The sequence below is a fragment of the Macrobrachium rosenbergii genome, chromosome 9, assembly GCF_040412425.1.
Source record: "Macrobrachium rosenbergii isolate ZJJX-2024 chromosome 9, ASM4041242v1, whole genome shotgun sequence".
Taxonomy (NCBI): Eukaryota; Metazoa; Arthropoda; class Malacostraca; order Decapoda; family Palaemonidae; genus Macrobrachium; species Macrobrachium rosenbergii.
In genome coordinates this window covers 42921593-42942199 of record NC_089749.1, presented here as the reverse complement: position 1 = coordinate 42942199, position 20607 = coordinate 42921593, and the positions used below count along the sequence as shown (strand labels likewise).

Sequence of the window (20607 nt, the reverse complement as noted above, 5' to 3'; positions counted from 1 at the left end):
AGTGTGCAGACACGGCGCGGATTTGCGAACCTTTCAGTGTCCGGCTGATATCTCTAGGGATGCAAGATGTCGACAAGACAAGATAGACGTATAGGCTTCTGTGCATTTAATTTCTAAATTTTCCCTGCTGCGCTTTTCATTAGAATCCTGAGAAGGTTGTAGGTTACGTTCCTCGGATATTCTGCAGTCGTAAACCTACCATTTGCCTGTGTATTATAATTTGTTTTTTATTTAGCCTATAAATAATGAGTCTTTAGTTTTCAGTTCTTGACTACTTCCTTGGTATTTTAAAATGGGAAAACGAAGTATGTGGAATCTGCTTTATTATCCATATAATTACATATGTTGAAGGTAAAAACTACTTAATTTCGAAATATATCAGACTGTTTAACAGTATTCACGTGTGAGTGAATACACATGTGAAAGGCCTGAATCAAATTTTAAACCTAAGCAAGTTAATGGAAGCCACCCTCACGGAATTGTTGAAAATTCCGTTGCTCAACACTTTCAGTGGAAATGTGGTTTGGGAATTGTTTGTGACGACTCAAATGCCCTTAGCTCATTTGTGGGACAACGAGCTGATATCTGACTCCATACCAATGAACAATGTACAGTACCAAGAGCGCCGTTAAATGTATTGAGATTTGGGAGCAAAAAAGAAATATGTAAATGACTTAATTTTACTACTTTAGAACAATGTGTAATTATATGGTAAAACTAAATATGAAACTGTTTGTTTCACGGAGCTAGCGCAAAGAAATTATTTCCATTCATTGGTATGAAAATTTGATAATGTGATGGTCAGTTACACTTCCAGGGACAAAGGTCTTAAGCTACCTGGCTAAATATAGGATTCAACGCAGGTGAAAAGAATTTTAAGTTGTACATGATAGTAAAAAAAAAATCTGAAATACTGACGTTAAATTCTTGTTAAAGTATTGTGCGACCTTTTTATGGGGGAGGGGTTTAGGGATGGAGATGTGGGGAGAGTGGAGGTCGTTTGGCAAGCAAATCTGGCTGACCAAAGCTTTGAGATACAAAGTTTCTTTCACCAAAAACATTTAATAATTTGTTGAAACGATTTCCGCTTAATAGGTCACTTCGATTCTGAATAGCCTCATAGGTCTCAGGGCTATGCTTTTTGCCTAAATTTCGTATTCCATTCAATTTAATATGTCACTAGTATAGGATAATGACCATTTATTTTACAACCATCCATGGGTGGTAGCGCCGGCAGTGCACCGTAGTCATAACTTAACTTGAGACGCTTTGCAGCGCCCCTTCGTCCCCTAGCTACAACCCCTTTCATTCCTTTTACTGTACCCTCTCCTATCAATTGTTTCATAATGCAACTGCGAGGTTTTTCTCCTATTACACCTCTCAAACCTTTCTACTCTCAATTTTCCCTTTCAGCGCTGAATGACCCTATAGGTCCCAACGCTTGGCCTTAGGCTTTAATGCTCTATTCTATTCAATTCTGTCCATGAAACCAATTTAAAGACTAATAATTCTCAGGGTTGGTTGTTTAGGATAGTAACTATTACGGGTATTAGTGGCTTAGTGAGTTTGTGAATTTGACGCCGAATAGGAGATAAATGAGCGAAATAGTCGAACTTAGTAATCAAAGACGTTTGGAGGATTTTAACATGACTGCCGTTAAATATGGAATGCTTCATGTGGCTGTATCATATGAAATGGTATTTGTGTTAATGGGTCTCTTTATTTGCTATCGTTTCTGCTTATTACGGAAATGAAAACTGTAAACTACCGAAGGAATTTGTAAATTAGCGAATGAAGTAAAATACAAATTCTAGAAAACTTAGTGGTACATAGGCTCCATATTTTACAAATGAATTCTCAATGCGGTTTGTAATAAAGTGGTTGCTGTAGAACAGAATGGTTGTGGTAAAATGTTTTTGCCTTTTAAATACGTCTAGTTGACTGTAGCCTAAAGACACGAATCTGAGAAACTGGTACCAGGGTAACTAAGATTATGGAGGTTACTTACCAGGATGATTGTCTTTGTTTATTTGGAAAAAGGTAAATGCCACTAAGGGTTTCTTTACGAAGACACACCTCGGGATGCTGCAAAGTCTGTTTTGACGCAAATCGTGCCGTCGTTTAATGTGGGTCGTGCTATAAAGGCCAATAGATTTGGTAAGTGAGCTTCATCGCAACTGAACGTTCTTTGAGGGGAAATGACGGAAGGGAAAGAAAGAGATGAAGAATTGGAATATAAAATTTAGGCCAAAAACCAAGCGCTGTGACCTATGAGGTCATTCAGCGCTGAAAGGGAAATTAACGGTAAGAAGGTTTGCAAAATGTATGAGAAAACCTTACAGCTGCACTCGGAAACAATTGTTAAAGAGGGTAGAAAGTCAGATGGAAGAAATAGCGTATAAAGGAAGGTAGAGAGAAAAAGGAATGAAAGGGGTTGCAGCTAAGAGCCGAAGGGATGCTGCAAAGAACCTTAAGTGAGGTGCACTGACGACACTACCCACCTACTTCAACCTCTGCAAAGGCACTTAACCTCGAACTTGGTTTCTCCCTGCTCTCCAGAGAATGGTTTGATAGCCAGCGGATTACTTCTATCTTTCTCAACATCGCTTCTATTGTACCTAAATGCATGCATTTTGTATTTTGTGTATTTTGTGCTTGAAAAGTTGTCAAAAATATAATGGAACTATTTATGATCCACGTGAGAAAGTTGTGCTGTAGTGGACTAATATAATGACGAATATCATCCTCTGGCCAAAAAGACTTTAAGTCTCTGGCCGGCTGATCTTCATCACCATGGAATCCAAACCTACACTAGGTTCACCATCCGTCGTCACTGAAATGAAACAAACGATTGTTTAGTACCAAGTGCTTCCGAGAAGATGGAGCTAAGGGGCATGCTCTGTTTTTTTTTGTCTGACATTACCAATTCTGTTTTGCCCTACGACTTTGGCCCTAAAATCGCAAAATGTGTAAACCTCCTGGGTCTCAGCAAGTATTTTGAGATGAGGTTGCTAGCCCTGTTCCCTTCCCCTGCAGATATGACCCACTTCAGTCGACAGACTACCAAACATCTCATTCACTGCTTAGGACAGCACAGGCACATTAAGGCTTATAAACATGCCCCTCGCTCGTGAGGTGACAAATTAGGTGTGAAAACATAACATTTGAACACCACTGAATTGAAAGCTTATCATCTAGAACTAATTAGACCTCAGCTTCGTGTCAGCTTTCTCAATCAGGATATGACACTCTCTATTTTTGTGGGTTTCCTGTATGCCATTCTCCTACTGTATTGGGAGTGCCCCATCTCTTTATCATAGACACACCTAACGCCTGCCACGCCACCTCATTTGTAGTAAGTCTACAGAGATCATCATTTCATGGACTGCCGGGTTCAGTAGCTATTGACCCTGTACTACCATCTTATCTCCACAACTTTCCTTGCTATGGTTTTTTTTTTTTATTCGAAAAGTTTTCCTCTCTTACTTGGGTCCATGGCAATGTCATTTCCATGGGTATGGAAAATGCAACAGAAGTATGGAATGGGATCAACTGGCTTTAATGAGGACTCACACTGTTTTGTACCATCATGATTAGGGGAAACTTTTGTAATCTTATCTTACCTGACCTCACATAATTCTAGTTCCACACTCAGTTAACTTCAAACCTGGACGTCATTATTTCCCCGTAAATACATTCACCCTCTGGATTGCATTGTATCCTTCTGTGGATTTGCCTTAACGAATCAAATGTTCTTCAGATCAGCTTCCCATCAGCCTTCATGTCTGATGTAGCTATAGACATATATTGCAATCGGCAAGTAAAAGAGACATAGCTCAGTTCCCAGCTATCTTCTTTGCAAGAGCTGCATGGTCTAATTCAAACAAAGTTCTGCTGTACTACAAAAGAAAACAGCTTATTTCACTTTGAAGTTACACACACTTTAGGGTGTCTTCAAAAAAAAAAAAAAAAATAGGGAGAATGTTTTCCACAACTTCACAGACAGGTTCTCACACAATTATAGATATATATTGTCAGGCATATGGTAAATATACTGTAACTAGCGAAAATGAAAAGTGGACTGCCAGATAATTCTGTTTGGTTAAGAAAAAACACAACAAATCTATTCATAAATGTTCCAAAAGAAAACTGAGAATACTGTACTAACCGGTGAAATGAACAGCCAAACAATTCCCTAGTAAGTTTCCTTACTTTTGGTACCTCATTCATACCAAGGACTTGAGAATCTGATTTGATACTCTTAGATATTTGCACCTCTTTCTTCTTTAGCTCGTTCAGCAGACGTTGGAATCCATCCAGTGACAGCTGACAACGAGGAAACATGACGCTGTGAAACTTCCTGCAAAATCATAATGAAACTTATTGAGTATTTTTTAAATTTAAAATTCACAGGTAGAATTTCTCCCAAAGCTTAGTATGAAATATAAGTACAAGATTTGAAAAATTGCTCCCTAATACCACAGATACTTGCATGTTTGGTGGATGCAAAGCCTTAATGAGACTACAAGCAATGGCGACGTCATTATCGCTGATGTCTGAGAGCCAAATGGTGCCACTTTCTTTCTGTACTGGCTTCACTACAGGCAGTGGTTTCAAGAAGGATGGTGATACTCCCTTCATTAAATGAATCCCTGCCGGAGAAGAAAATAAACAATTGTACTTAATTAAAGAAAGTAACATAGGGTGTGAATGGTTGGTCATGAACATAAGCACTCTTTGAATCAACAGGGAATTGGTCTTGAAACGAAATTATTAAAATTTACCAATATAACTCAGATGTAGCTTCTTATCTAGCTCTGCAATGCCTTTGCAGATCGATTTAGCCTGCTCATCACTGGAAATAGTTAATCTAACATCCTCCAGGTCCTTGGGGAGCATTTCAACGTTGTCCAGGTTCCCATTGAAGCGAATGACTCGGCAACTGGGATGAAACTTAGAGATGTATTTCAAAGTAAAAGAAGTGTTTCATTGCTAATACATCGTAAAGGAACTTAATTGTACAGTGTAATTTCCTTAAATACATTTAAATCATTGTGGCATTCTTACTATTAGATCGCACATTGTTTTATATTTTTGTCAATAAACCATCAGACAATGCATTATAAGAAAACCTTTCGTTAAACAGTTTCTCCAAATATTTGGTGGACAGTCCATTATCTGGGTTTTTCCAATGGTTATTCAGGAGAAGCTCCACAGCACAATCCCGCTCAGCCAGCTTCTCCACCAGGGTGTCCAGTTGCGGAATGTATTTAACTTCATTCTGAAGTATAACCACCACAGGTGTATTGGGTGCCAATTTCTTGAAGAGTTCAATTGCTGCAAGGGTGTGTCCATCTCTTATCACAAGCGTCTGAGAGGAATATAAGATCATACTTTTGTGCATAAATTTCCATATGTGTGAGAAATATTGCGTCAAAGAAAAAAATCAGCAGTAATTTATATTTGCATCACATGATAAGAGTTGTCCTGAACAATAAAGTAATGATAATAGTTGACAAGACATGTAAGAATAACATTACCTTAACTATCATGTACTCCAGTTTGAGATTATGGTATTAACATTCCATTTTAGTGTGACAAAACAGACAATCAAGGAGTAACTCAGCAGTTGAAAAGTTTGATAAATATGAGAGCAAGAATTTTTCACAAAGGAAATGAGTAAGGCTCAAATTAACTGTGTATTTCCAGAGACCCCTAGTGTTTGTCAGCTTGATCACCATATGAGACTAAGAAGCTAAACTACATTAATTAGTACCTGATTTTATGAATTCACTGATAATTTATTTATTCATCATTAGCGATTAAACTTGAGATGACCAATCCCATAAAAAGGAAAACTTCTTACTTCCATTCTCCTCGCCTCCCAAAAATGAGGATCAGATATTTATATTTGAATGCTTAATACATACCAAGACCAGCCTCCTACATATTCCACAATCATAAGGAGGAGTGCAGATGTTTGTTATGGCAGGACATCTTTTAAAGATGTCTCAAAATGTAAAAGGCCTTCAACACTGGCTGTGAAGAATACTGTAATAGGCAGTAGCATGTCATGCCCTCATATATAGCTCTGAATTATGATGTCTTAAAAATTGCACATTAAAGGTGCATGAGATGAATAAAGATGGATTTAAGAAGACTGCATATAAGTTTGTAGCTAAGCTACAGAGGTATTTCAATAGACAAACTGAAATTACTAAATGAAGCAAAGATTTTGATGAATCACCAGATTTACTTGTCATGGAAGTTTCTTAGTACATATTCGAATAAGATGACGTTATCGCTTAGGGAAAAAGTATCAATAGATATTGGCAAGATGGTGAAGCTTTTAGAATGACACTTAGAGGATCATAGGCTAAGCTCAGTGGAACACTAGAAGCCAATTAAGAGGTCCAGTGGGGGTATCCAGAGACTTAGGGGCTACAAGACGGCCAAACAGGCAGAATAATAAGAGCAAAGTAGGTGCTTTATGTCATAGGCCAGGACACTTAGCCAGAGATTGCATGCCTATTAGGAGTAAGGGCCAGAGAGAAGTAGACTGACAAAAATAAAGGCAGGTGCTTTATGTCACAAACCAGGACGCTAAGCCAAAAATTGTTTTCTTATTAACAGTGAAGACCAGCAGAAGTTTAAGCAAAACGTAGTCAGGCTATAGTAATGGAAAAGCTAAGGGAGGCGACCACTATCATGATTTGTGAGAATGTCGATGAATCCTAGGCAGATGGAGCTGAAGTACCAGTTGTATTAGAATCATGCAGTTCTTCAGAGCAGACAAAGAGGCACCCTAATTTACAAGTTAGTGGCAGGTATGTAAGCAAGAAGGTAATTGTACTATGAGATACAGGTTGTACAAGTGCAGTTGTACAGAAAATTTTGGTAATTGAAGAGCACATGATTAATAAGGAATGGATTTGTGTACTCACTGATAGGAGTATCAGCCCTTTGTTGGCCGAGTTGGTTGAGCTTCAGACCGTCATTCGATGGGCCGGAGTTCGATTCCCGCCGCCGGCTGATGAAGAGTTAGAGGAATTTATTTCTGGTGATTGAAATTCATTTCTCGCTATAATGTGGTTCGGATTCCACAATAAGCTGTAGGTCCCGTTGCTAAGTAACCAATTGGTTCTTAGCCACGTAAAATAAGTGTAATCCTTCGGGCCAGCCCTAGGAGAGCTGTTAATCAGCTCAGTGGTCTGGTAAAACTAAGCTATACTTACTTACTGATAGGAGTATCAGCAGATATCCATTTGCAAAGATTTATGTAAATACTCCATATTATGAGGGATAGTTACTGTAATGTGCTTACATAAACCTGTTTACAATCCTTTGTTTGGAAATATTCCTGGTATAAACAACCACAAAGAAATCGTCAAAGTTGAAGCAGAAATGGTTTGAAAAAGCTGCAGGGTCAGAACACCAAATTAAGAGTGCAAGTTCAATTTTTTTATGAGTGGAAAATGAATGTATAGAGGTGGATAAATGATGTTTTTCCTCTCTTTCATGACATTGGCTATGTGGTTGTCAAAGGAAGAAGCCAGAGGAAAGAAATGGATGGATGGATTTGGAGAGGGTTAGTACCAAGAGAGCAGCATTTGTGACCAAAGCCCACGTTCAGGAGACACACAGAATGAAGCTACAGGCAGTAGCTTCTAGCATCCCAGATGGAGGAGCAGAGCAGCTGAAAGAAGCCCAGCAGAAGGATCCTAGCCTGGCCAACCAGTGGGCGAGAGCCAAGATTAATGTAGAATGTAGGACTAAGGGTGAAAGAAGTTCTAAGTTTAAGGTTATTAATGACATTTTATGGGGTCTTTCAGGGCAAATTGATTGGAAAAGTGTGGCAAATCCTAGTGCTAAAGATACATCATGCCCATGCCCAAGGTATGAAGCTGGCCCATGGGTCCATTTTTGGTAATCATCTTGGAATAAAGAATTATAACCAGCAGTTTTCATTGACCAGAAGTGATTGCAGATATCACCAGGTTTTGCAGGTCTTGCAGAGTTTTCCATAAACTTTACTGTATGCCATAAAAGCACGATACCATTGAGAAAGATGCCTATGATGAAAGGGAGGAACTGTAGACTTGATTGGACCTAGATTGCCAGTGTCAGAGAAGGGCAACAGGTAAATCCTGAAGGTGGTAAACTTCACTACAAAGTATACAGAGGCAGAAGTACTTCTTAAAATAGAAACCAAGCAATTAACAGAGGCACTACTTGAAATTTTCAGCAGAGTAGAATTTTCTATGGAAGTTCTCATTAACCAAGGTACTCAGTTTACTTCCAAAATGATGAGGGAGGTGAGCCATCAGGTGAGCACCAAGCAGCTGTTAATGGCTCATTATAATCTGAAATTCAATAGATTGTGTGAAAGAATCAACAGTGTGCTAAGCTTACGCTGAAGATGTGCCAGGAGAGACCAAGGATCAGGACCGTTATTTACCATATCAAGACATACAAATACTGTAGTCAAACACCAAATTTTCACCATTCGAGCTACTTCATGGAAGGACTGTACAAGGTCAAATGCAGATTCTCAAGGAATTATGGATTGGAGATTGTGAGGATGAAGTGTACAACACCCTCCAATGTGTGTTGAAAATGAGAGATGTGTTGACTAACAAGAGAGAGAGTTTGTATGCTTCACCTGGAAGCCAGAAGTGTCACTACTGCAAGATGACTGGAGAATATTGGTTCAAGGTGAGGCAGAAATTGTGATTGGTACTATGAACAGAGGCAAACAAGCTAGTGCTGCAGTGGAGAGGGTTAAATGAAGTCCATGGACTGCAGAGTTGAGGTCAATGAAGAACTGAAGATTATTCACATGAACATAGTAACTGGCTACCATGAGGTAGGAGCGGGTGAAATAGCAGTAGCTATCATTGAAGAAAGATGCCTGAGTGTGACCATCAAGGAACAAGCTAAAGAGGACCAAGTAATTCTAGACAAGGGCTTAATGGAACTCCAACTGTAGAAGGAAGGATAGATTTACTAAGATCTCAACATTAGTGGCGACTCAAGAGAGAGCTTTACTGGGAGAACATTGCATCAGAGTGACGAAAGCGCAGCCAATTAGACCAAAGATGTTTCTTTTACTGTATGCTACCCAGGAACTGATCCAGGAAGAAGTTGAAGAGGTGCTTGTGATAGGAATCAATGAAAGGTCAACTTCTGCACACTGTTCACCAACCTGTAGTGATGGTGAGGATGAAGGATGGATTAAACAGGTTCTGAATGGACTGTGGTCGACTTAATTCCATAACCAGTCAACACTGCATGCATGGGAGATCCCAAGGCTATGATGGTAAAACTTTGCAGTGACAGATTTTTCTACAAGGGGGGTTTAAGCAAGAGATATTGACAGATCATGATGGAGGAAGCATCAAAGAAGTAGATGGTTTCCACAGTTTCAAACAAATTTTACTGGTTCAAGATTGGATTAATGAACTCAGCAGAAGTGTCTTTCAACAGGGTGATGAAGAAGATCCTTGCTAGAGCTAAGAACGCTGACCATTTTGTGGATGATGTGTTGACTTATACCATGTCAAAGGAGGAACACATCAAGGGACTCAAGGACCTATCCAAGAGAGTGAGTGAAGAAGGACTGTTCATCTGACATTCCAAGTATTACACTGGATACAGCAAAGTGGAATTCCTTGGACATAGGTCAAGCTACATGTCAGATCATTCCTAGGTTTAACAGATAATACAGTAAGTTTATGAATAACTACACAAGCCTAGCAGGGTCATTGCTCTATCTAGTGTACAAGGTGGAGTCAAAGAAGGCCCAACAAACGACACTTGATAATAAGAAGCAGGTGTTAGGAAGTGTACCGATACTACAAATAAAGTACCAGGCTTCAATAGGTCTTTCGTTGTGAGGACAGATGCATTCAATATGGGACCAGGAGGCAAACTACTATAAAAGGTTATTGATGGGACATTCCCAATTCCTTTGGCAAGTAGGAAACTGAAAAGAAAATGAGTTCAGAAGGAGTGCTTAGCTGTAATTTTTGCAATCAAGAGATTCCATCTATACCTGTATGGAGTGGATTTTATGACACAAACCAACCGCAAGCCACTTGCATACCTTCAACACTAAGAACGAAAGTTCAGGGATCATGAGATGGGCCGTACTACTCCATAGGTACAGGTTTAGAGTGGAGACCATTCCAGGGAAAAAAATTATGAGATAAAGTCTCTTAAATAGGGGTGTCTTGTCAAACCATAGTTTATGAAATTGTCATTTTCTCTTGTATAGTTCCCCCTAGCACTGTTTTCTGTTGCAGTCTCGAAAAGGTCAAAACTCATTTTATCATGAATGTTAATGACAATTTTCTCAGAGATTTTATATAATCTGTCTTGTTCAAGATGTTTACAGATTGTCTGAGCTGTTCAGAATTACTTATGTTCTGCTTAGTGGTATCACAGAGAGTAGGCTCGAATGCTTAACTGACCAATGAGGGTAACTGCATCCATAATGGTTAAGGAAGACAGCAATCAATATGATGGCACAGGAAACCAACACAAGACAGCCTGCCTCACTTCCCTTCCCGACACCTCACAAAGAAAAGAAGAACTCAGAGCTTCGTTTACAAGGATTTATTTTAGTAGCAGCTCAGAGCGAAGAGCATTCAGAGAGAGAGAGAGAGAGAGAGAGAGAGAGAGAGAGAGAGAGAGAGAGAGAGAGAGAGAGAGAAGAAGAAGAAGAAGAAGAAGAAGAAAAAAAAAAAAATAAAAATAAAAATACTAACAGAACCCCACTAGGCTGCATCCAATAAAAAGTGAAAGTGAATCATGAAGAGTGCAGCGAATAAATTTTGTAATCTGTTTTTTACTAAATGTATTAATTACATTATAAAGTCAAAAGGCCGCCTCCACCCCGTATTTTCATATAAAAAATGTGACAATATACATACATAAACATATATATATATATATATATATATATATATATATATATATATATATATATATATATATATATACATATATATATATATATATATATATATATATATATATATATATATATATATATATATATATATATACACAGTATATACTCGTATATATATATATATATATATATATATATATATATATATATATATATATATGTGTGTGTGTGTGTGTGTGTGTATGTATGTATGTATGTATATATATACTAATAATAACCTATTTTTTTAGAAATATGCTCTCCATTTTATGGAAAAACCTGCATGGTATGGGCCTTTCCACACAATTTAAAGACTGCATTTTACACCTGTTTTCTTCAGTTCAGTGGCTGCATCTGTATATACATTACAGTTCAAGAGCATTTTGCCCTCTCACAAACATTTAAGTTCGAGTAAGTGGGCATTCTCATTGCTAGACTCAATTCCCACTGATAATGACAGGTATTGTAAGAGCAAGTTGCTGTTGGAAGTAGAGGAATAAGACTTGTGCCTTCTCATATGAATGGGTTAAGTCAAAAGGAGCCTGAAGTAAGGCACTAATATAAAGAACGTATAGGAAGGGGAAGCGAACAGATACCCAAATCAAAATGTACACGTATCAACCTTATTTAATGAAAAAATCGAAGTATCATCTGCACTCTTTTCAGGAATAGATTAATAGAAAAAAATCGTTACATTCTCCTGGAAAATGAGAAAGCGATTAAGACCTTCAACTTACCCCTGATATGTGTTCTGCAATCGAGGTGGAAAGTAATGCGTCACAATCTGCCTCAGCTAACAGGTCAAGCCACTGAGAATCTTTGATTTCAGATTCCTCTAGAATATCCACAAGCTCAGTTCCATACTTGTGAAGAGCTTCTTTATCTTTAAGTGCCAATAGTCCTGATAAATGAATCAAAGTATTCTGATAATGAGGTAAAATGCTGGGATTTAAATCTTTTCCATCATTTAAAAGAGTTGCTAGTACACCCTTCAGTGTTTTTGGTGGTTCATCTTCCACTTGGTATGCAACTGATAACTCGGGGAATTTTTCTTTGATGGCTTTTAGTTCTTCCTTGCATCTCTGAGCTCTGTTCTCAACTAAGCAGGCATATATGTGATTGGCAGCAAAGAACTCCATTATTGATTTATGAGGGACAAAAAGATTAAATTTACAAGGACCACAGTCCACATTATAGTTATCATGAACAGCAAAGAATGCACCACGTATTTCAACAAAAGGCAGATTCAGTTTCTTACATTCATCTTCCAGCTTCTTGTAACACTTGTCACTCAACTCCAGACTGTGTTGCTTGTGCGTCTCTAAAGAGATCTCAAAAATTATATTTAATAATGTGTCCATGGACACCTCAATGGAATCTGAGGATACCTTAAGTATCCTGGAAACAACACGACCCTTTAGGAGGTTCAGGACAGCAACATAAAGTTGGGTAGCAGAAGTAACAGAGTTGACAGTCTTTGAATCATTAGCCCAGAGGTATGTTAAAAGGGTTAGGTTAAGTGGAAGACGATAATGTTCCTGCAAGCGGCACTCTGAATGCTTCATATAGTCCACCAACTTACTCGTGTCTTCCTCACTGAGGCCTTCTCTGACCATTTCATCATGAAGCTTTTGGACAAATTCCACTTTTCTTTCTGCAGGTACTCCGTTGATCTTGATGTGAATTTTAGGGAGCTCGTTCCACAGTGTTTCTGTAATCTTGATTTTCTGTGGCCGAGTTGTCATGATGAACCGGAATCTGTTGTCTTCCATTTTTTGGCAAATTTCAAGCATTTCAGTAAGAAGCTTCGCAGAGTTTTCATTCATTTCATCCAGGCCATCAACAATTATGAGGGTCTTCTTCTCCAACACAGAGCGCCGGAAATCTCTGTCTGTCATTTCGTCCGAAACATGCGGCATTAATGAAGTCAACAAATCCATAAAGTTAGAAATATACCTGCTCTTACACTCAACATAAAGAATTAAATCATATTCTTCTAGCCCTGTAATAGACGGGGAACTCTTAGCAACATCTAATTTAGCCCAGTCTGCCAAAATAAACTTAGCTAAAGTGCTTTTTCCAGAACCTGCTTCACCCTGTATTAAAATGATCTTTGGCACTATGCCATCTTCATTTGTCTGGCACAGCAAACTTTCATGTCCAACAGTAACATAAGAGCTGCTGTCACTGTTTGGTTTCAATTTCATTTCAAGCCTTACGTAGACCATGTCGATATTTAATCTCTCTTTCCTAGATATCCAAGAAGCTGGATCTACATTAGATAGCGTTTTAAAGGTTGTCTTCAAAGAACTCACGCCTTTCTCTTCAACAAGCTTTTCAAGGTATTTCCGATGCTCTTCCACCATTACCTTATAATCCTTTATTTCATATCCGGGAACAGGGCTTTCCTTGATCTCTTCAATTTTTGTATTCATGCGTTCTATCATACCCTTTATTTCATTCTCAGGCACTGAATAAACTTCCTTTGCTTTGTTTAAGACATCTACCAACATTTGCTGAAGGTTAGCAATTGCATCATTCATGGAGGTCTCATCTGTAACTATATCGTTGTGCATGACCTCATTCCGGAAATCTTTGATTTCTTTTACTATTTTCTTCGTATCAGCGTCACAAAATTCAGTACAAGTGGAGAAAATGCATTTACACAATAAACTCACATCAAATTCGTCCCCTTTTGGGTTAGCTTTAATCTTTGCTTGCATGGTATCATCAAACAATTTGTTATACTTGTTGTTGCTCAATCTGCGTTTTTTTTTTACATGATGCTCGAAGGACACTGTAAGGTCTCTTTTGCAACCCCAGTTCAATATATGGTATAGAACAATACGAGCTTCACTCTTCACAATCTTTGTAACTTTCAAGCATAAGTGGTCTACGCCATCCAGCCCTCCAGCGCTGCGTTTTGATGTCATTTTATGTTGCAGTGCCAGCTGAAAGAAAATGATAAGAATATAGATCAATAAGAGTGTCGTCTTGAATGTATCTTCAAAGTGTATCTTAAATTAATAATGAACTGTTCTTTGTCAATGCTTAATGAACATTCTCCAGTGTCAGGATGCCCAATCGTGTTATTATAAGCATTAGTTTACTCACCTTATGTTACTATTCCACTCTTAAACACTTCAGACCACAGTATTTGAATGTTTTCAGGCATTATGGGCTATACTCATGGATATAATCTACTTAGGGTTAAGTGGCGCATTCAAGAGATTGAATAGGGCAGAATGCAGTGATGATTTTCAAACAGCATAAAATGACTCTTATCCTGGGGACTTTTCCCGAGCCATAATTGGATCATTTTTGGCTGAGAAGTCTTCAGGCAATCAATGAAAAGCCAGTATTAGTTAATTGCTTGCTCTGCTCTTATTCTTGCCTCCAATATTGCAAACAGCATGAACATAAGAGTTATAAATAAAACTACTAATTTTTGTAAAGAATGAAATTAATTCATTTCATTCCCTTCTTTTTAAAAAGTTTACTATTTTCCTTGTTTACCTTATGTAGCATCACTAGATATTTCTTTAGGAAAATGGAAGTCTCTCTCTCTCTCTCTCTCTCTCTCTCTCTCTCTCTCTCTCTCTCTCTCTCTCTCTCTCTCTCTCTCTCTCTCTCTCTCTCTCTCGCTGAATCATTGGTGGGATAAGAAAGCGAGCCTCGAACAGTGTGTGGAGTGGTTGATGTTTTCCAGATGAAACATTACTAACTAGAGATAATGAAGGAAATCAGCAGACTCGAGTAACAAAAAGTTTGAGAGTTTACAAGAAGAGAAAATTAAAGATTAAAAGGGGTCTAGGGTAAGGTTATGAATGAGGGTAACGGGAAACTGGAAAGATGGTGCAACTGACATTAACAAGTTCAATTTGACGATAGGCGAATGTCAACAATTGATTCACTTGGGTATATATGTTATACCCCTTACAGATTCAACATTTCTTTCGAAATGCTACGTAACGTGTCTTGCAGTCTATCTCAGAGACGTGGTACCCTCAACTCACTCGCTCCCCTCTCTCTCTCTCTCTCTCTCTCTCTCTCTCTCTCTCTCTCTCTCTCTCTCTCTCTCTCTCTCAACCCACAGATTCCTCTCTCTCGGACATAATCCTCAAAAAAATGGATCTTCTAAGGAAACACAATCTTTCCTACATAAATAAATTTATTATCAAACAAACCCAACAAGTAATGAATTAACAAAGAAAAGATTAAAATGCATAATAAATGAATTATCAAGTCAAAAATAGTCTAATTCAAGATTTAATCTTACCCTGGCTAAAAACCCTTACTCTGGCTAAAAGCCTTTACACCCAAAACTCCCACACATTCCATCTTAGACATTATAATCTAGTCTTAAAGTCAACCTCATTGAAAGCAACCACTAAACTGCAAAGATTTGCAGTGTCCTTTCTCTATAACCACAGCAATCCCACAGACATCTGTTGAAAATCAAACAAATAGTAATCTCCCACAAATACAGTATACAAGCATGTGATATAATAATGAAAGTCTAAAATGCATGGTTAACCAACGTCAAATCAGAACACAATAAAATAGAATATTAAAGTGACATAAATGACTATGTCCAATTCTCCCCACAAATTCATAAGTGTCTTGGATATGGTAAATTCACAAGTTCACAGTCCACACAGAAAAAAGAGAGGTCTGGATTTACCTTAACTGCCGGTTTCTAAGAGATAGGAAACACACAAAGCCACGTCTGGACGATATCGCTCTCACTCAGTTAATAATCGATCAGACCTAACTTTTGGGCACAATTAGACAAACAATCTATATTTTCTAACGCACGAACTTACGTACTCACATACCAGCTCGGTCGGCTGCCTCACAAATCAGAGTCAATATTGTGTGTTCATCAAGCCAAAACAGCTGAAGTAATCGAACTATTTGCTGACTGCAATGATTTTGCGACTGTGCGATCGCCCTAGTTACACCTTGAAGCGTCTCTTTCCTTCATCACACTTACGACTGAATATACATAGTAATTCTAAAATCAAACGTATTATCCCATATAGTGCTCGGCCACCCCATAAGAGCGTCTCGCTCTCTTAATGGCGAACTAAAATAAAAGCATACGTATAAAACATAACAAATAGAGCTATGCTCAATTAGCAATGTCTACTGCACTGCAGTTTTAAGTACTGCTCTCATGAAGTATTGCCAAAGTCACTGGGGTCGTTTTCTCAGAGCCCTTGCATGTAGTCATACAAGCACAAATAAGCTTTACTACCCCCATAATAAGAATTATCAGTAAAATAGCCACTAAGATTATCAATATAGATGGCATTATATATTTCTGATACTCGATCATTATTGGATCATCTTCTTCTAACGGTGGAATAGTCATTGGTACCCCTGTTGTAGGCACTGGAACCACATCATGATCGTTACGCATATGACGCATAAATATCTTCTCGGAACTGTTGAACACAGCACGGCTAATTACGAGGAAGTCTGTTGATACCACACAGCATGAAGCATCAAACAGCTTAGATCCCTGAAGAATGAACGACGTCGACTTGTTACCCTGGCACATCATCGTAACAGGACATTCTTTGCAGTATACAGCAGTAAGAGTTCTGGTGGAGATTATGTGGTATTCAAGTGGAAACTGTACAAAGTCACATTCTGTCGGTGTCTCTCTATGAACTAATGACAATTCACAACCACCCACAGATACAACTCGCAACTGGAAAACATTACTGTCACACACATACTTCTCCCTAACTAAGTTACATCCTGTCTTATAATCAACTCCCGAACCTTGATACTGATCCCCTAAAATGAACATGGTCTCTAATCCATCCCATGTCACTACTAAGTCTCCAAAAGCACTCGGAAAAGGTCTAATAACAAAACTAAGAAAAGGTTTCATGGTACTGACAGGAACATATACTATTAATCCCCGATCAGACAATCTCACCCTCAAAACATTATAATATAAATACAAATCTCCTCCCGTGAATAATACTTTCGCCCCATGTAGATAAGCGGAATTCCTTAGAACATTTTATAGGTATCCTAAAGGTAATACATCACCATACACACGACCATCTGCTGCAGCAATAATTGCTTTTATTTGCATTTGCACTTCTATCCTTAAAGAATCAGTTTCTTTCTCAATATTAAGAAGAGTATGTTGGATCGTAAGAAGCGCTATTGTCACATCAAGATCTTCTTTCAAACCTTCTACTGTAACTGACAAATCATTCAAAGAATGTCTAATTGTTTCAAAACCACTTCTCAATTTCTCATTACTTTCTTGCAACTGATTTAACTGTTTCCCCTGAGCTATTAGGTCTCTTTGAACTTCTGCTACTTTGACTAAACTTCCAATGGACATAGCTCCAATCGCAGCAATCACACCAACACCTAGAAGAACCAAAGGTGCTACTCTTTTACGTCTCCTTTTCTCTACAGAAGGTGAATTTCCTGGAGTAACGTCAGGAATCCATTCTAACGTTTTATCTATCCCCTTATCAACTCTATCTAACGTTATTCTTACTTCTTTCATTAATCTAGTTAAAGAGACTGGCAAAATTCTCTTATTCTCTACTTCATCTAGAATGAACAAAAGACAAAAAAAAACAATAAATATCATATATATACAAATATCAACCCATTTATCGCTCAAACTATATACAAACGTTCCATTACATCCCAACTTTCTTCAACTTCGAAATATGGGTCAACTTCGTCACACCAGTATTTACATCCTTTATTACAAATCTATTCCCTTTTTTGATCTCTACAATCTCAAAAGGTCCATGGAACTTTGGACTTAATTTATAATTCGGATCATTCCGAACATTCACTTTAACAAACACTCTATCACCCATGGAAATATCTACACCCCGCGATTTAGCGTTACTCTTCTCTACCATTGCGCGTGAACTAAGTTCAAGTTCTTTACTAATACGCGCAAATCTTTCTCTTGCTGTATTTATCAACGAAGTAACCGTAACATCGCCCTTAATTTGCTCTGGTAACAAATCAAAAGGTCCTTTCAACTTTTATCCATACAAAGCTTTTGCTGGAGATATCTTAATTGTGTCATTCACCATAGTGTTGATACTATATCGAACTTCATCCAAAGACCTGTCCCAATGTGTATCGGAACCGCCCACTGTCATGCGCAATGCCTCAATTATTTTCCGATTCGCCCTCTCACATAACCCGTTAAACTTCTGGCCTATACGGGATTATAGATACCTTCTTTATTCCCAGTAAATTGGCAAGACCCTCCAAAGTCTTATTAATAAATTCCCTACCATTGTCTGTGAGCAGACATTCAGGGACACCATATCTACAAATTATCCCCTTAAAGAACGCTATAGCTACTTCCTCAGCTGACTTGAATTTCAGCGGGAAAATCTCGACAAAACGAGTCAACTCATCAACAACCACTAATAAATGTCTATACCCATAAGCAGATTCTGAGAAATTAATCAGAATATCCATATGCACTCTCTGAAACGGCCTATTTGGTATGGGATATGAACCCAAACGACACGACACCGTCGTCGCCGGCTTATTCGCATTGCAAATAGCGCAATTCTTCACAAAGGCCTCTACTGCGGAAAACATATTTTTCCAAAAGAACTTTGACCTAACGTTTTCATACGTCTTATCAACACCTAAATGAGGAGAACCAAATTTACAATGTACAATATCTAGAACTTGTGGTACTAGACTCTCTGGCACAATGATTTGTGTAGTTTCACCCATACTTAGACTACTTCGCAAGTTATACTTAACTTTCCTAACTAATAAATTATTCTCCAATTCTAGTCCAGAAAAAGGCAACTTATAACCTTTCTTCGGTAAAACTCCTCTGAGAAATGCCTTAGCATCTGATAATAATTTATCTTCATCTTGCTTCTCTTCGAGCAAGGGTATGTCCCAAGTGACATTTTCACCAGTAACATAACACACAGCGTTTCCCTCGATGTCACGATTAACAATCTCTTCCGAGACTGCCGACACACTATTTCTCTCAGAAATATGCACCGTAGGAACGTGTTTGTCCCCTACATGAGATATCTCAGAACTACTAGTATCTGAGACATGAGACTCCAAATGTCTGCTCTCGTCTTCCGCACAGGATTCGGTATGTACTCCCTCATCCTCAACCGGAAAATATCTGCTCATTGCATCTGCAACCACATTATGCTTACCTTCAATGTATTTGAGGCTTGCATCAAAATCTCTCAATGTCAAAAACCAACGTGCTCTCTTGGGCGATAAATTTGGCATATTGAAAAGCTCTGGCAATGGTTGATGATCTGTAAAAATCTCAACTTTATTTCCCAACAACAACATCTTGAAATGAACAAGGGTAGAGACGACTGCGAAGGCCTCCTTGTCCACAACTGACATCAGCCTTTCGTTACCACCACGCATTTTGAACTTTCTGCTATAGAAAGCAATTGGATGTAATTTTCCCTCAAATTTCTGCATCAAACACGCACCTATACCTTCCTGACTCGCGTCAGTCACCAAGGTGAACGGTTGACTAAAATCTGGAAACTTCAAAACAGGTGGGTTCACTAAAGCATTCTTAAGCTTCTCAAAAGCTAATTGCTGACTGTCACCCCAAACAAATTTAACGTAATAGATCTGTCAATGGAGACGCTATTGTAGAAAAATTCCGCACAAAACGGCGAAAGAAACCCCACATACCTAGGAATGAACGAATCTGCTTCCTGGTTTTAGGAACTGGAAAACTCACGATAGCCTTGACTTTGTCATCATTCACTCTGACTCCTTCTTTAGAGATAACATGACTTAGATAAACAATTTCTTTCTTCAGAAACTCACATTTAGCCAATTTGACCTTTAACCCAGCAAACCGTAATCGCTTGAGGACTTCTTTTAACACCTTTAGATGTTCTTCGATTGTATCTGTGCATATGAGAATGTCATCCATGTACACAAATACCGACTTTCCTAATAAACCGTGAAGTACTGTGTTAACCAGCCTAGTAAATGTTGTTGGGGACCCTTGTAATCTGAAAGGCATCCTATTAAACTCGTAATGCCCCTTTGGTATAGAGAATGCTGTAAATTTACGACTATTCTCGCTAAGTGGAACTTGCAAAAAATCCCTGCATGAGATCTATAGACGAATATATATTCTTGCCACCGATTTCAACAAACAAATCAGGCAAACAGGCTACAGGGTATCTATCTGGGCATGTCTTTTCGTTCAATTTACGAAAGTCTACGCATACTCTGATGCTACCGTCTTTCTTTGGGACCGCTAGTAAATGAAAATTAAAAGGCGAGGAACTGGGCCTTATGATACCTTCCGACTCCCACTTCTGAACTTCTTTTTCTACTTCTTCTCTGATCTTAAAAGGAATTCGATACGCTGGAATATATATGGGATTTGTACCTTTCTCTAGGCGGATTGAATGTTCTAAAACATCTGTAACCCCTAGCTTATCTCCCTTCAAAGCAATATTATCTAAATATTCTTTCAACACTTTCTCTACTTTATCTGTATACTCGGAATAATCAGCTTTAGCCAAATGTTCGTGAAGGACTTGGCTTCTGAATTGTAGCTCCTCGTTGGGAAACATATTACCGTCTCCACAAAAACTCACTATCTTATGTTCTTC

The 20607-nt window shown here is 38.3% G+C and overlaps 1 protein-coding gene across 2 annotated transcripts in view; it reads right to left on the bottom strand.

Moving 5' to 3' along the window:
- Nucleotides 1–306: 306 nt before the first annotated feature.
- LOC136841738 (uncharacterized) overlaps nucleotides 307–20607 on the bottom strand; it is a 33178-nt gene continuing 12877 nt past the window's right edge. The window contains exons 2-7 of one of the 2 annotated variants that reach the window (XM_067108992.1): nucleotides 11692–13905; nucleotides 5133–5371; nucleotides 4785–4942; nucleotides 4493–4652; nucleotides 4169–4360; nucleotides 307–2833 (exon numbers count right to left, since the gene is read on the bottom strand). In XM_067108992.1, coding sequence (XP_066965093.1) covers nucleotides 2818–2833; nucleotides 4169–4360; nucleotides 4493–4652; nucleotides 4785–4942; nucleotides 5133–5371; nucleotides 11692–13887 — 2961 coding nt within the window. In that variant the 5' untranslated portion in view covers nucleotides 13888–13905 and the 3' untranslated portion in view covers nucleotides 307–2817. Of the gene's footprint in view, nucleotides 2834–4168; nucleotides 4361–4488; nucleotides 4653–4784; nucleotides 4943–5132; nucleotides 5372–11691; nucleotides 13906–20607 lie in introns of both variants that reach the window. The other variant, XM_067108991.1, reaches the window with a different exon arrangement.